This window comes from Cryptomeria japonica, chromosome 4, assembly GCF_030272615.1.
Source record: "Cryptomeria japonica chromosome 4, Sugi_1.0, whole genome shotgun sequence".
NCBI classification, from domain to species: domain Eukaryota; kingdom Viridiplantae; phylum Streptophyta; class Pinopsida; order Cupressales; family Cupressaceae; genus Cryptomeria; species Cryptomeria japonica.
In genome coordinates this window covers 459,053,588-459,069,882 of record NC_081408.1, presented here as the reverse complement: position 1 = coordinate 459,069,882, position 16,295 = coordinate 459,053,588, and the positions used below count along the sequence as shown (strand labels likewise).

The 16,295-nt window shown below is 38.9% G+C and overlaps 1 protein-coding gene across 2 annotated transcripts in view; it reads left to right on the top strand.

Moving 5' to 3' along the window:
* LOC131077364 (aminopeptidase P2) overlaps positions 1-16,295 on the top strand; it is a 345,185-nt gene that overhangs the window by 147,755 nt on the left and 181,135 nt on the right. For both annotated transcript variants that reach the window (XR_009113578.2, XM_058014849.2), the window contains exon 5: positions 4,790-4,962. Coding sequence is in view for 1 of the 2 variants with exons in the window: in XM_058014849.2 (XP_057870832.2) it covers positions 4,790-4,962 (173 nt within the window). In the remaining variant the exon portion in view is untranslated. The remainder of the gene's footprint in view (positions 1-4,789; positions 4,963-16,295) is intronic.

Here is a 16,295-nt window from a genome sequence, read left to right as displayed (position 1 = left end):
GTCAGGTAGAGAATCATACTCTGCTCGACCGAGTCTCAACTGCTCCACAAATGAAGCATTCTCCTCGGGATCAGGCTGATTAACTACGGGTGCCAGAAAGGTGGGTTTAAAGGGTCTGGAAGAAATGTTGGTATTATTAGGCACCATCCGGCCTGCATGCTCATCATGCGGTTTGGACGCACTATACTCTCCTCTATGGCCTGAGTTATTCTGAGGAGTGGTGTTCTGACCCATTTTTCCCATCATGAGGGAGACCATGTCCATCAAAGCATCCATCTTTCTTTCAAACCTCTTCCCGGGACTCAGAGATCTTTCCCTTTCCTTTCCGCTATCTTCTCTGTTGTGGGTGTGCCTCTCATTACCCCCAACTGATCTTTCACCTTCTGCCATATCGGATTCCTGAGAAGACTCCCAGTGAGCCCACAAGACTTCTGAGGCTGTTTGACCCTCAGGAGGCTGATGAAACTGGAATTGTTTCCCAACCTTCTTATCTTCTCTTGCCCAATATCGTTTTTCTCTGTCACTCATAGACAAGTTGCTCACAGGATGGCAGGATCTTGGCTCTGATACCACTGAAATATCCCTAGCCAATTTTTTTTTTTGAAACACTTTAAAACAAGATGGTTTGCAATAACTTAGATGATTGTACGTTTAAGTTAGAATATAATTCCATGTGCTGAAACAACTCTACCCAGAATGCGCCGTGGATGGCGAGCATTGGTCAGAGGATCTTTTAAACAGTTGCTTATGCAAATAACTCTAACCAGCATGGCGCCGAGATGGCGAGCATTGGTCAGAGGATCTTAAAACAGATGCTTATGCAGAGAACTCTAACCAGCATGGCGCCGAGATGGCGAGCATTGGTCAGAGGATCCCCTATTCTAAAACTGGAATGGGAACTCTACGCCAAGTATGTGCTACCCACTCCAAACGGACAGGGGCGACCATATGACGGAGTGAAAACTAAAATGCTTGATTGATTAGTAATGCAGAAACTGAAAACACTCAACACCCGGAATGTGCTTTCCGACCCAAGAAGGGAGAGTAGCTACCATAGGGTGGAGGATTAACTTATTACAACAACTTAAAGGAGTTTGAGAAATACAACTAGAAATGAAGCATGATACCAAGACTGCCAGTACTACTGTCAGCCTTTACAAAGAGTGGATTCTTCTTGTTCAAATCTTGTAGAATTTATAAGGGATCACATTATATTATGGATAGCCATTATGAACTTAAGTGGCAATACAAAATCCAATAGCTTCAAAGATCAATATACTGGATCTTCCGATTCCTGTTACAAATCTGCACATTAAATTCATAAACAGCAGTCTATAGGACTACTTCACATGCTCATATTCTTCTCATATAACCTCCAAATGACCAGCAATCAGATGCAATAACCCTTATTAATGGAGACACTTAAGACAAGACAAAGAAACCAACCCAAAAACCATGCTTACAACCTGCACTAATTCCAATGCACTCCCAAATGGTACGGTATAGCAGAAAGGTACGATTTGCTCTCAAAAATTAATGCAAGCTTCTAAAATGCTACGAACTTAGGAAATGCAACGCCTAGGACAAACAAATGCAATGGGCTGATACCCAGGATGATATTTTTGGTGTTTTCTGTTTTATGAATGAAAAACATGCAGTCGCGGATTCCTGGATGCAGAAAACTGAATACACTACAATGCTTAAATGATTAATAATGCAATACTCTGAAGATAAACTACTATCAAATGCAATACATAGAGATTAAATCACCACTAGTTGTTGTCTTTCAAACAAGAAGCGATGCCTGTGCTAGAAGGCCTTCATTCCTTGAAGCAAATCCCAGAGCCAGACGGCAGCCAGACAAAATTCTGCAAAAAGATCCCTCCATGATGCACAAGACTCCAATATATAGATTCCTTGAACTCCACGAAACCCTAAATGCAACTTCACCTCAAACCCTAATCTCACCTTCAACATGGCGTCCCATCTTTCCTAGCGCAAAAGTCAAGGTATTTAATAAAGTCTTCACCTTGGTAAGTCACGCCTTGGTTTTGACTTTGGCTTAAGACAAAAAAGTATTAAATCTACTCCATGAAAGCGCCACCCTTAGAAACCCCCTTTTAAGTTGTCATTAAGTCATTTGACTAGGCCAAGGGGTAAAATAACATTATAATTATAATGTTATTTAAAATTGCAATTACTTGACTTCTCAACCTTGCATTCTGGAGCTCGAATCTGTCTACGCCCTTTTGAGTCGACTAAACAAGAAAAGGAGATTGCCTGATGTCACCTGGATACTGCCAAAAATAGAACTTACTAAAAATAGTAAATTCTAAGAATTGCCTCGAAAGCAGAGATGAATATATCGTTGCGAAGCTCTCTGAGCAACCAGAAAGAAGCCGCCAAGGAAAACACCCAACATGAACAAAGTCCTCCTCAAAAATAGGAAACCCTAATTATACCTTCCGACTGGCCTCCGAGTTTCCAAACAAAAGACCAACGGTCGCAGAGAAAATCAGGTCCAAGAAGGGGACATTACATGATATCTCCCAAGGGAAGAAGCTAAGGAGGGGCCGGAGTACTTCAATAAAGTAGGATGATCAATAGAGATGACAACAGATTGCAGGACTTGATTAGTTTGAAGAAATCCCTTCCCTTGATGTTCCTTATTGTTTCTAAAACTTAGGAGTGCTTTGAAATGAGTCTTAGCAATTAGATGCCTATTTTAAAGTTTTTTGTGAGTGCTTAGGGTTTGGATTAGGGCCATAGACCATTAGGGTTAGGGTTTGTGCACACAGATCAAAAACACTTTGATTTTTTAAGAAATATTGACTTTTCAATTTCTTACCAAGGGGATGCTTGGAAGTCTTGGGAATAATTGGGAGACTCTTGGGATTCTCTTGGAGTCCCCAAGATGTCCTCAAGCCAAGGAGAGGTCCTAGAAATGTCCCCGAGTCTTAAGTGTTAGTGGTGGGATAGTGGGGGGATGTTCCCTCCACATCTTGATATCTTGGTGATGTCCCTATCTTGGAAATGTGGGGATTTTGGGGTGAATTGTCTTTGTGAAACATTCAGAATAATGCAGATTTATTAAATATTGGAGTTAAAAAATAATGAATATTAGCATTATTGTATTAGATGCATTTTTAAGTGCAAGATTAATTTGCAAACTAGTAGCTGACATAACCAAGTTTAGAGAAACATGAAATTGAGATCCATACTGGAATGGTATTCTAATAGTTTACTTTTTTAATCTCCCCTTCCCAAGAGTAGTTGGAGGTGACCATTTAGCCTATTTTATTCCCGTAGGCTAAAGTAAGGATATAAAGGAATAAATATATTTAATTATCTAATGTTATCCAATAAAGTAAATTTTACAGGTAACTTTATTTAATTGATTCAATAAAGTGACTTAAGTGAAAAATTAAAATGAGATATTAAAGTTACTTTATGAAATGGATTTTAATGAATAATTTTAGAAGTGGGAATTTGAAAAGGCTTTGGGAGAGTTCTACGGGGTTTAATAAAAGGAGATTTTAGGGCTCATTTCATCAATCTTGGTTATTTTCTTTCTATTGTGATTTAGAGAGCCTCTTGAGCAGTAAACCCTAGAGCAAAAACCCTAAGAAAAATTGGTTTCACTACCCTAGTTGGTTACAGGCAGAGTCATACAGATTTCACTCTTGGATTCTTGTTGGAGTTTAAATAAATTTGTGAAGTTTTGTAAGCGAGACAAATTTCAGAGTTTTGGAGGTTAAAAGTTGTCACAAAAAATGGACACTAGGATAAAATGAATATTAGAATGTGGACGATTTGATCCTTGGAGCTGGCAATTGATTTGTTGATGCTGAGGCACGAGTTTATGACTTTTGTGATGAATGTTTGATCGACTTCCTTGTTCGACTTTCATTCTTGTGTTGGCGTCGAGTTTAAGGAGCAAAATCGTGGGACCTTGATTGGGCATTTGGAGGTGTTTGAACTCTTGTTGCTTGTCGATAACTTCATTCTTGGGGTGGGTTTGAATTCATTGTGGCATGAGATTCTATATAGCTGGGTGAATGATGTATGGCAAGTTGATTTCACTCTAAGGTTGGCATGTGGAAAGAAAAGGCAGGTCATGGGGTTTGAGTGTCAATAGTTCAGTCTAGAGGAGGCGTTTAACCTGTCTCTGCATGCTGGTTTCCTATATTAATTGCAGCACCTAGCATAGGAGCAGTTTTCAAGGTGTTTAAAGCATTGTATACAGTCGGACCTAAGTCAGGCAAGAGGCATATTAATCCAGCAAGCCATAAACCTATTTTATCTTTTGCTGGAGTCAGAAATATTTCTGTATAAATGTATTTATTCTGCTCAAAACAGCAAAAAAACTATTTCTGTTATTGTTCATTTGAAAAAATATGCAATGTTGGTTTAAATGCAATAAAATCTGATTTCCATTTTAAAAGAAATATTCAAAGACTCATTACAAGCAGAAACATATTAAACATGCAAACTATTTGACTAAATGTTATTTGGGTAAAAGAGCAAAAAATTGGGTGAAATCTAGTAGGCGTCTTTACAACTCAAGTTTCAGTCAAGATATACAATTTTTGAACTTAACGTGTCATACATTTATAGGGTTCTGAAAAGGTTTTGCTATAGAGATTAGATTAGTTCAATGAATAACTGTTAACCCATGCATGAAATGAGACATATCTGATTTTTAAGAAAATTTCCAAATCATTGCTGTTTTAAGGAACACCAATAGGTACCTTATTCTATTTTCCTTTCATGTCACTGGTTGTTGCAGAGAGGAAATGATGTGGCACATTCTCCTGTTGCATATGCATATTTAATTGTGGAACTTGATTCAACAACACTATTCATTGATCCATCAAAGATCACTCCTGAAGTAATGGTTCATCTCAAAAACTCCAAGGTGACAGTAAAGCCTTATGGAAGTCTTCTTTTAGAAGTAGAAAGGTACTGTTTCTAGATTTGTTGATTTTTTTCTTTTATGCAATTGTAAATAAGTTTACATCTAGATTGAAATAAATTGAGCAGTTATTGCTGTTAAGAGTTCAATCTTTTGCAATATCTCAACAAATCACTTCTCTGGTCGTGGTTCCATTAGAGTATTATTTTCTAGGAAAGCTTTTAGAGTTTTGGCAAAGTCTGATTTCAGAATTCTCTGCACCATTACAGATTTAATAAAGATAAGATTGGGTACAGGTACCCATCCAATTTTTTTTTGGAATAATCAGAAATATATATGAAAAAGTGAAAAGAGTAAATAACATCAGACTTCATAACCTGGCAAGCCAGGTTCTTAGTCTGTGTCAAAGCTGCTTAATTTAGGTGATCACCAAGGTTGCCAGTCATTCACATTCCAATCTTCGAGAGTTGAGTACCTTTATAGCTAGACAAGAAGTAAATATATGTAACAAGCCATGGGTGATAGATTTTTAGTCATGCCTGGTACAAAGTAAAAGCCTTTCTGTTTTCAGGAAGCATTTCTGTATAATGGTTGCTTGGCTCTCTTGCTTGGTACAGGACTATAATTTTCATCCATAGTGGTCTTGCAGCCTTCTTTCAACTGATTAGTTGAGGTGAAGGATGTTATGGAAGGTCAGTTTGATCTCTTGCTGCTTGATGGTGGCAGTGGACCTTTTGAAATGATCACAGTACTTAGTGGTGGTGCTTGCAGCATTGGAGCAGTGAAAGTACACACAATGAGGCAGGAAAGAAATTTCTAATCATGTGCTTAAATGAAGAAAGCACCTTTCTTTGAATGTGAGCACTGTTGGTGGCCACTTGAGTCTTCAGGCAGTCTAAGACTCCAAATTGCCATTGATCTTAAGCAGCAAGTCCTCTTTGAGTAATCTCTCAGTTGAGCACTTCGTAGATTGGTATAGGGACTATGTAAAGGTTCCACTTATAGTAGATGACTAGAAAACACACAAATCCTCCACAGGTGTTGTGGCCCCTCTATTTAGTTCTTGGTCTTACCTTCTGTAAGAACCCTGTTGGTTCAAACTCTCCTGAAATACTATTGCGGGTTTGTTTCTGGATTTTTCAAGGGTTTTGAACAATTTTAAATAAATAATAACAAGTGTACTAGGCAAGAATTGCTCATAAAACTGAATAGATACCAAATATAGGGCAATTGAATCTATATTATGAATTAGATAACTGCTGCAAATGAAACTAATACATAAAACATACCCATAGGTCCAACTTATTTTAAATAAAGAATTCTGGAGTTTGCCAGCTAGAATTGAGAAACTGACCAAAATAGGTGTACTAGTCCAGGAAATTATTTCTTCAAGCTAGAAAAGTGATGGAATACCTTGTATGTTTGGGTTCCAGATGCCAAGCACACCAAACTGGATCCAAAGAGTCAAAAATTGATGTTCACCGGCTATAGTGACAACCACAAGGCATATCGGTTGATTGATATAGACACTAATCACCTCATATTCAGTCGAGATGTATTTGATGAAGAAAGAGGGCCTTTTCAGCCTTCCTCTCTTGATTTGAGCACTGAGGATCACCCTCCAAAGGCTGCAAGTATGGGTGTTCGTCTTCCCTTAGCTCTACCTGATTGGACTGATTCAGTTGACTCTAAAGTTGTGGGGTCTCCCAGGCATGACATTGCACCCCCTAACTTTCCTCAGGATCTTCTAGATCCACATCCAGAGGAGCTTGCTCCAGATATTCCAGGTAATCTTCATCCTACAAAAGATGTTGGTACTTCTACTCTCCGGCCTAAGTGGTGGGCCAAGACCATTGGTGATCTTCATGATGATGAGTTCATTGAGGGTAGATCAGTTAGAGGTAAGATCAAGCAACACAGTTAATTTTGCTCTTATGGCCAACATTCACAATATTTATGAGCCTCAAACATATACAGAGGCTAAAGGTGTACTTGAATGGGAAAAGGCTATGGCAGCTGAGCAACATAGTCTTCTAAAAAGCAACACTTGGGTATTGTCCGATCTTCCTCTAGGGAAGAAGCCCATTGGCTGCAAATGAGTGTTTAAAGTCAAGTATAAAGTCTTGATAAGTACAAGGCTCGGTTGGTGGCAAAAGGGTTTTCACAGAAGGAGGGCATCAACTATGAGGAGACATTTTCTCCCACAACCAAGATGAGTACCATTAGGCTTGTCCTCACTCTCTCAGCTCAATTTGGATGGAAAGTCCATCAAATGGACGTCAAGAGTGCCTTTCTCAATGGTGATTTGCAGGAATAAGTCTACATGACGCAGCCTCTAGGTTTCAAGGTTGCTTGTAAGGAACACCAGGTATGTAGACTAGTCAAACTGTCAAAGCACTCTATGGCCTCAAACAGGCTCCTCGTACGTGGTACATCAAAATTGATAAGTACTTGATTGATCAAGGCTTTCAGAGGAGTCCTTCAGATCCCAATTTGTATGTCAAACATACTAGTGACGATATTCTATTTCTAGTAGTCTATGTTGATGATCTCATCATTACTGGCAATGCGGCACATCTGATCATGCAGGTCAAACAGAATTTGTGTCAGCATTTTGATATGACAGATTTGGGACTTCTCCATTATTGTCTCGGTGTACAGGTTTGGTAGACTGATAGCCATATATTCATTTCTTGTTGACATGTAGCTAGGTCGGATCCCTAGCGAGGGCAGACCTAGTCTTGGAATTGCTAATTGGCCTTAGCAATTCTCCGTAAAATGTGCAACTTATATGTTTAATATAAAGGTATTGGTTTGGCCCTAAATAAGTAACTTGTAATTAAATAGGACTGACCCTATTCTTGGCGTCAAATCAGTAAGGCCGACTTGAGGTCTTTTAGGTAGCCTTACCTTATATATATTCAATTGTCTTGTAGTCTTTCAAAAACAATGAATACATGCAATTCGTAATAAGAGAACTTGTGCTTGGGGGTGATGATAAGACCTTATCGTTTATGGTTGGGAAGGCAACAATCTGATGTTTGCATGCGGTGAACAAGCATGACCCGGAAAGTCAACATGGTATCAGAGCTACGACTTTCCTAAATTGCAGATTTAGTTGGATGCGGCCTGAGCGAGTTGCAGTCGCAGTGTGACAATCTCAATGTTCGCTTGGCAATCACCGTATAGTAAAGGGTAGTCGCTGTGATCGCAAGGAGCATTTGCATCGAGGTGGTGAAGTCGCAGCCTTCGTATTCGTGTTATTCGTGTTTGCCTGATCGCTAATGATGGTGGACTGTATTGGAAGACAATCGCAGAGGTTGAGTTCGTGTGCGGGTGTATTGCAGTTATGTCCGTTGTGACAACAAAAAGTGTGCAGTTTTGGAGGATTTTCCCAGGGTAATTAAGTTGGTCTCTTGTGCACTTGTTTTCTTTCTTTCATTTACTTGCTTATCATTTACTTAATGTTAATCTGAAATTAAATACTGAAAGTCTGATTGCTGGTCTGAGACACAAAAATTTATTCCAACCTAGGAGACATTTGCAAGGCATAGTTGGTTATGGGCTGAAGTATTCACTCAATACTGTCATCACCTTGGAAGGTTACTCTAAATTGGATTGGGTAGGAAGTGTCACAGTCAGGAAGAAGCACTTTAGGCATTTTGTTTCCGCAGTGATCTCTTGGGCCTGCAGAGAACAGTCCTCAGTTGCACTGAGTACTGCTGAAGCTGAGTATATTGCAGCAAGTGTTGTCACTAGAGAAGCAGTGTGGCTTCATAAACTTCTTGTTGATTTGTTTGGACAACCTTGGGAACCCACAGTCATTCATTGTGACAATCAGAGTAGTATGAAGATGTCTGTCAATCTAGTGTTTCATGACAGGTCAAAGCATGTGGAGACTCATTCAAGATATGGTACAAAGAGGTGCCATACAGTTGAAATACATCAGCACAAATGAACAGGCCTCTTGCTAGAGTTAAGCTTGAATATTTCAGAGATACTCTTGGTGTTGTGGAAAACACAGCTTTGGTTGAGAGGGAGTATCAACCCCAGCGATACATTTAGTTGAATCTTCCACCATCTGCGGGCAATGCAAGGTGGTGTTGTAGTCTTCTCTGAAGAGAAGATTGAGGTGAAAATCCTCTTCCACCCTCTGTGGGCAATGCAAGGTGGATCCATCCTCTACGGGCAATGCAAGATGGATATCATGGAAGAAGTCTATGATGTGTATTTATATATTTGTATGTATACTCACTTTTTGCAGGTGTGCATAGTAAGATTTTGGATCCATCCTCTGCGGGCAATGCAAGATGGATAGCATGGAAGAAGTCCATGATGTATTTTTCTGATTCAGGTATGCTTGATGAATATCATAGATGTGGATTACATGATGCATATCATTTCATGATGTAGAACGTCATGGGAGCAGCCATGATGTGACTTGCTTATTTGGAAGTATCCTCCCTAGCTAAGAGGGAGTGTTGACATGTAGCTAGGTCGGATCCCTAGCGAGGGCCGACCTAGTCTTGGAATTGCTAATTGGCCTTTCGGCCTTAGTAATTCTCCATAAAATGCGCAGCTTATATGTTTAATATAAAGGTATTGGTCTGGCCCTAAATAAGTAACTTGTAATTAAATAGGACTGACCCTATTCAATTGTCTTGTTGTCTTTCAAAAACAATGAATACATGCAATTCGCAGTAAGCGAACTTGTGCTTGGGGGTGACGATAAGACCTTATCGTCTATGGTTGGGAAGGCAACAATTTGATGTTTGCCTGCAGTGAACAAGCACAGCTTGGAAAATCAACATTTCTCAGTCAAAGTATGCCAAGAGCCTACTGGATAAGTTTCGAATGCAAGATTGTAAACTTGCATCTACACCTATGGAGATAGGGCTCAAATTATCAGCCAAATCAGATTCACCTTTAGTGGACGAGTCTTCATTCAGGCAACTAGTGGGCAGCCTCATCTATCTCACCGCCACTAGATTTGACATCAGTTATGCTGTGAGCTATATTTCTCGCTTCATGTCAGCCCCAAAAGTTGAACATTGGGTTGCAATGAAGCGTATGCTTAAATATGTGAAGGGTACTCCTGATTTTGGCATTCTGTATAGCAGAAGCAAAGATCCTAGGCTGGTTGGTTTCACAGACTCAGATTTGGTAGGTTGTGTTGATGACAAAAAGTCAACTTCTGGGTATGTGTTCAGCTTGGGTACAGGTGCAGTCACATGGACCAGCAACAAGCAACATGCAATAGCTCTTTCCTCGATCGAAGCAGAGTATCGAGGAACTGTTAAGGCAGCATATGAGGCAATTTGGCTATGTAGGATGCTTGCAGACATGCAAATGTCCCAACCAGGACCTACTCCCTTGTTTGGCGATAATCAAGGGGTTCTAAAATTAGCTAAAATTCCAGTCTTCCATGAGCGGACAAAGCATGTGGAGCTTCATTGTCGTTTCATCCGCCAACATGTTGAAGATGGATCAATGATACTACAGTAATTCCTACAGAAGATCAGACTGCAGATATCCTCACCAAGTCCTTGAGCTTGACAAAGTTTCTCAAATTTAGAGGGCAGCTTGGTGTGATAGATAGCATGACCATTAAGGGAGTATTAGAATATTTAATTCTATGTTAGTCACCTATTTTTAGTTCCTTGGTTAATGGTCATTTACTTTTTTTATGTAATTAGCTTTTAAGCTTAATTTAGCTTTCACACTTTATTTGGCTTTCACGCTTAATTTAGTATTTAGCTCTTTAGTCTTTTACTTTAACGTTATGTTCTAATTATAGAACATTGTCTTGTAACCTCTATATATACTTGTGTATATCATTCAATGTAATTATCCGATTATTGAATCATTCATTCAATTTGTTTTTCAAAGAAAGCACCCCCCGGGCAAAAGTGTAAAACCTTGGCGAATCGGGCATTATTTGGGGGGGAAATTTTCATATTGATGGCGAAATTTTTTTCGAAGTAGGAAAATAAATAAATTTGTATTGGCGATTTTTTTCTAGGGTACGAAAATTCCATAAAATTCTGGCGAATAATACCTTGTTCTGTGGGGAAAATATATATTGTAGGAGGCGAATGTTTTTTGTTTAAAGGAACAAATATATGTGTATGGGTGAAAATTTTTACTCCGAAGGACAAATTATTTAAGTGTATTGGCGATTTTTATCCACTGTTTGAAAATTATTTAATTTGTTTGGCTAATATTTTGTTATTTATGGAAAAGTATATATTTTATTGGCGATTTCATGAATTCATTGCCATTAATAGACAAGGCACATCACATCACATCGCATTGAGTCCAAACTCTGCATGATGTATCGATAAGCATGACCTCATTGACATGTCACACGTACCTAAAATCCATCAATGATTTTAAACCGTTCGATGATCTTAGATCAATGATTGAAGTTTTATTTTGGCCCAAATGTTTGAAGAGAACGTGGTTCTCTCAAAAGTGCCCGGAATGGAATTGGATTCAATAGACATGTATCAAATTTCACGATCGATAATGTTGGTCATTTAATATATGTCTTGTCACTAATTGCAATCCATTTTTGCCCCCACGACTTCAGCACGACTTCCAATAAGGTATTTGGTACTGGTTTAGAGTTGTTTCCAATTTCGTACACTAGTGCAATTATGGGAAAGATTTTGCAGAGATATACGAAAGATTTAAATTTTTTTAATGAAATTAATACGGTTAGAGAAGGAATTATTACAATCAAGAGCTTCAGCTATTTATAGACGATCTCTGCTTCTTTCATCTTCAATTAGCCTTTGGTAGATAAATCATCGGAGCTCACGGTAGTTAAATTCTGCCTCTGGTTTAGGTCTATAGGCTCAGGCTATATAATTTGGTATTCTGATTTCTCAAGATGGACACTCCTATCCGCTTGAGAAGCATGTTTGTGGAGGACCAAAGTTTGTATGGGCTAACCACTTGGCACTGACGGGTCCCCACTGAATAAGAATGAACTCAACAGTGCAAACGGATATAGATAAATTCAGAATAATATCATAACACTTCAAAAATATGATCGCTCACCTTTAGGTCACTAGCTGTTGCCAATGTAGTCAACAACAATGATTTTCCTTGGTCGGAAACTTCACTATTGATCCGAATTCAGAGCCTAGAACCCACTAGATTGTGTAGAGATAGATCTGATCTTTGAATGTATTTATACCAATCCTTATAGGGCGAATTCCGCGGGAATTTTATGTGGTATACAAATATTTGGTGAATCCTGCTTAACTATAACAGAACTTATGTAATTTTCGAGGCGATTATGGGTCGTCCAATTAATTGGCAAATACAATAGAGTTGGCGAAAATTGGGGTGAATGGAGACACGTGTCGGCAAAATGCCGGGCGAATTGGGTTCTCCTGGCCAACAAATCTTCATATGCCTATAGGCGAATTATGGTCGTCTATTAAGGCAACCTCGGAGAGTGTAGGTGAAAAAATTAAATTTAACGTGTGTCCACCGTATATTGTATTGGCGAAATCCTCGCATAGAAACAATTAATTACATAAAACATATTGCGATCGAGCCGTGAATTTGACGGAAATTGATAATGTTCTGGGGACATGGCCACCTCTAGTCGGTACAATATATTCGCCATTTCCTAGGTTGCCGATATGAAAAATTCGCCATTGGTGAATATTTGTCACTAAAGTAAACTCTGCTAAGGGCACCCAAGACAAGCTTCTCTCTGCCAGGTAAGTTCGGACTCTACCTTCAAATGGTTAAAATTGTGCAAAATAATCATGTTTTTTTAACCTAGGGTTTAAAATGCGAAGTAAAATTTCAAATTAATTATGAAAACTTAAGCACCCAGGAGATAATCATTATTTGCTAAAATCAACCTTCCAACCGAAATTCAGACTTAGGCAAAATTTAGGAATTCTGGTCCGAAACTGCAAAACACATAAACTCATCTTCTCGAAAATTGCAAAACACAGAATCATCTTCAAAACATTCAAACGCTCATTCAAAGCTAAAAACTTGAACGATGAACCTAAACTGTAGCAACTTTTTCAAAACATCATGTAATATCCCCAACAATTATTTTTTTGATTTTTCAACAAGATTAGAAGCACAACAACACCCGTTAGGGTTAGAGAAATGGAATCCAAACCCACTTGAAGGAACCCTACACGTTTTGATCACCGAAATCCCAAACTGGGAGGGTGAGAGCATATGGTAGTAGGTGATCGTTAGTTGCAAACTGCTGAAAGTACTGATTACAATAATGGGCGGCAAGCCAACCCCTTCCACTTTCCTGCGAGATAGAAACAAGAAAGACTGGTGGTAAACCAACCAAGGAGAAACAAGAACATAACCAAGCATGAATCACTCTACCGCATATCTCAGCGGGAGGATGAACACAAACAACAAAGCTGAACTCAACCGCTTATACAGCGGGAGGACCATTACAAACAAAAATCACTCGACCGCTTATGCAGCGGGAGGACAGAATTACAAATATCAAATGTAGGCAGCAAGCCAACCTCTTCCACTTTTCAGCGGGGTATGCTTTACAATCCAGAAGTGGTTGATAATACTACTATTCAACCTTACAATATAGACAGAATTGATTAGAATAGAAGAACAATGTTGATCACAAATGAAAGCTACCTCTAAAACCAACTCAAACATAAAGCAACTACTGCTGTTGTTTATTCTGAAAGTCAATAACACGCAGACCAACCACTACTGGAAACACCAAAATGCTCAGAACTAACTTAAATCAACTCGAAATCACACCAAATCAAAAACAAATGACTAAATGACATGAGCGAACATTTTAGAACCTCAAACCTGCAACTTCCAAGTCTGAAATCAGATGCATGCATCCCAAGACAGCTAGGGAAGGGGTGTCCTAGCAGAAAAGTTCAACCAGCAATATAAAAATCAGATCAGCAAAATATCTTCTGCGATTTGGAGTACTTCATCGCCTATGGTAAAGAGAAAATCAGAGCCAATACCCATATTGAAACACTCAACAGGAAGGGAGGTACGAATGAAAGATTTTTCTTTGTCGTCTAAGAGGTCTTCATCTAAGAAGGATAAGCCGAAGTGTGAATATTGCACAAAGATAGGAAATGATGAGCATTGGTGTTATTCAAAGCAAATTGATGAGTTGAAGCATCTTCTCTAGAAGAATAATATTCAACTTCCTTCGTCTAGTTCATCCTCTTCTGCCACTTTAGGACTGACACATTCCTGGTTAGCTTCCATGGCACATGGTGTAGACAAGATGAAGGCCATGCTCTCTTTGCATCAATACATCTTTCATCCAATAGGTGTCTTCTTGATTCAGGAGCCTCTCATCATATGGCATCATCCATGGGTATGTTCTATTCATTCGAGCCTTGCCCTTTACCACACATTTTGATGGGTAATAACACGATTTTTACTGGGAGGGTTTCTATAGAGGTTGGTGATGGCACATTTCATGATGTACTTTTTGTCCCTTAATTATCTTCCAATGGCCTTTCCATCTATGAAATTACTCGTAGTGGGTAGGGTAAGACAAAAGAGTTCACACCTAATTTAGTTCTTATGAGATATTTGCATGTTAGAGAACTTATTGTAGTTGGCAATGTTGATCACGCATCACAATTATATGAGTTCTCACATTTTTCTCCTGACGAGCTTGTATTTCCATTGACTGTTCTTCATTCTCATGCATCTAGAGTGGATCAGATATCTAAGGAGAGGTTTGGTCACTTGAACCTATGTATGCTTCCATCACCCACCGTGGTTCCTGAGACTTTTGTTGAGCCTCCTCCTCCACCTCTTGCTTCTTCAAAGATCAGTTTAGTTCAGTAGGTTAATAGTTCCCTTCTAGTTTCAGCATTGTGGGATGAGTACTTGCCAAATATTGTACAATTATTTGTTGAGTCACACATTCTAGACATTCGGGACATGTTTGAGGATATTTTATTTAGATATTTGGACAATTGAGCATTTTTCCATGGCACACATCTTGATGTCCTTCCTCCCATCTTCTTTCATGGAGTTGCCTCTACCTTGGCCATTCGATCTATTTCTTCCTAAGGGAAGTAACACCATATGCCACTTTGGATTATCATCAACATTTGTCTTCGAGCATTCAACATTGGAATTGGAGCTTGTTCTTTATGGGGGGATACATAGTCTCTTTCTTTCTCTCCTATGCAGGGAGGGAGGGAGGGAGGGAGGGAGGGGGGGGGATATTGATTGTACTATTATGACTATTTAGTTCCTGGGGGGACATATTGAGTCCATTTTCAGTCACATGTACTCTTATCTATTTGCTTTTTTCTCTTTTGGAGAGGGTTTCTTTTCTAACTATTTTTTGTCCTTTTCTTCGCTTGCGAGAGATTGCATTGGTTTGTACACAAGTACTTAATCAGGCTTTGTTGTTGGGATCCATTCATGCATTCACTATTAGCTTCTCCCTAGTTTAATCTTAAGAAGGGGTGATAGAGTGGTTAGGATATCACCTAATTAATTATCTAATTAGGTCCTCATTACTTTATTCCTATGTTATCCGGGGACGCGTCCCCAATATTTTTTTTCAGGTGTCGCTGTCCTAGGGACGTCGCGGGGATAGAGGACTTCTAGGGGACGTCCCCATTAATTCTGTATATTGATAGTGAATTTTGAAAAAGAATTCTATAAGCAATTTGACTTTGATTCTCAATTTAACACAAATTTGGCATAAGAACTTTGCTAGTTCTTATATGTTAAGGTTCTATAATGTAATGTGCATTGTTTATCCATGTTTTCATATGAATATTTTAAATTTGCCTATTTTTATATACCCGTCCCCTTTGCCGTCCCCTAACTGTCCCCAAAATTGGCAAAAAAAATAACCGTCCCAGAAATGCATACCCCCATCCCTTGCCATCCTCGTCTCGGAAACTCGGGATAACATAGCTTTATTCTTAAGCTAAACTTAGGAGTGTTTTTTCAATTTATTAGATTAGGCTAATAATAGCTCATGTTGTCTCATCCATTGTGGTGCGGACACTGGGCACTAGCTAATTTAATCTTCCTCTTGGGTTTAGATCTAGGATTGCATTCATCCTTTCTATAAGGATTCATTCATTCATTGTAATTATAATCTTTTGTACATCAATACAATTCTTAGGTTGTTGAGCAAATCTATCTTGCTTGATCTCCATTTGTGACAGATGTTTTGCTTGTAGGTGATTGCTGGGTTTTTGGGGTTGAACAAATCACTCTAACAAAAATAACAAGAGAAGCAACTCATTTGATGTTTAACGCCTCCTTAAAAATGGAATTTCTGCTATCTTGAACCTCAAGCTATGTAAAGTTTTCTCGTGCCTAGCTCATGGACACTTTCTAG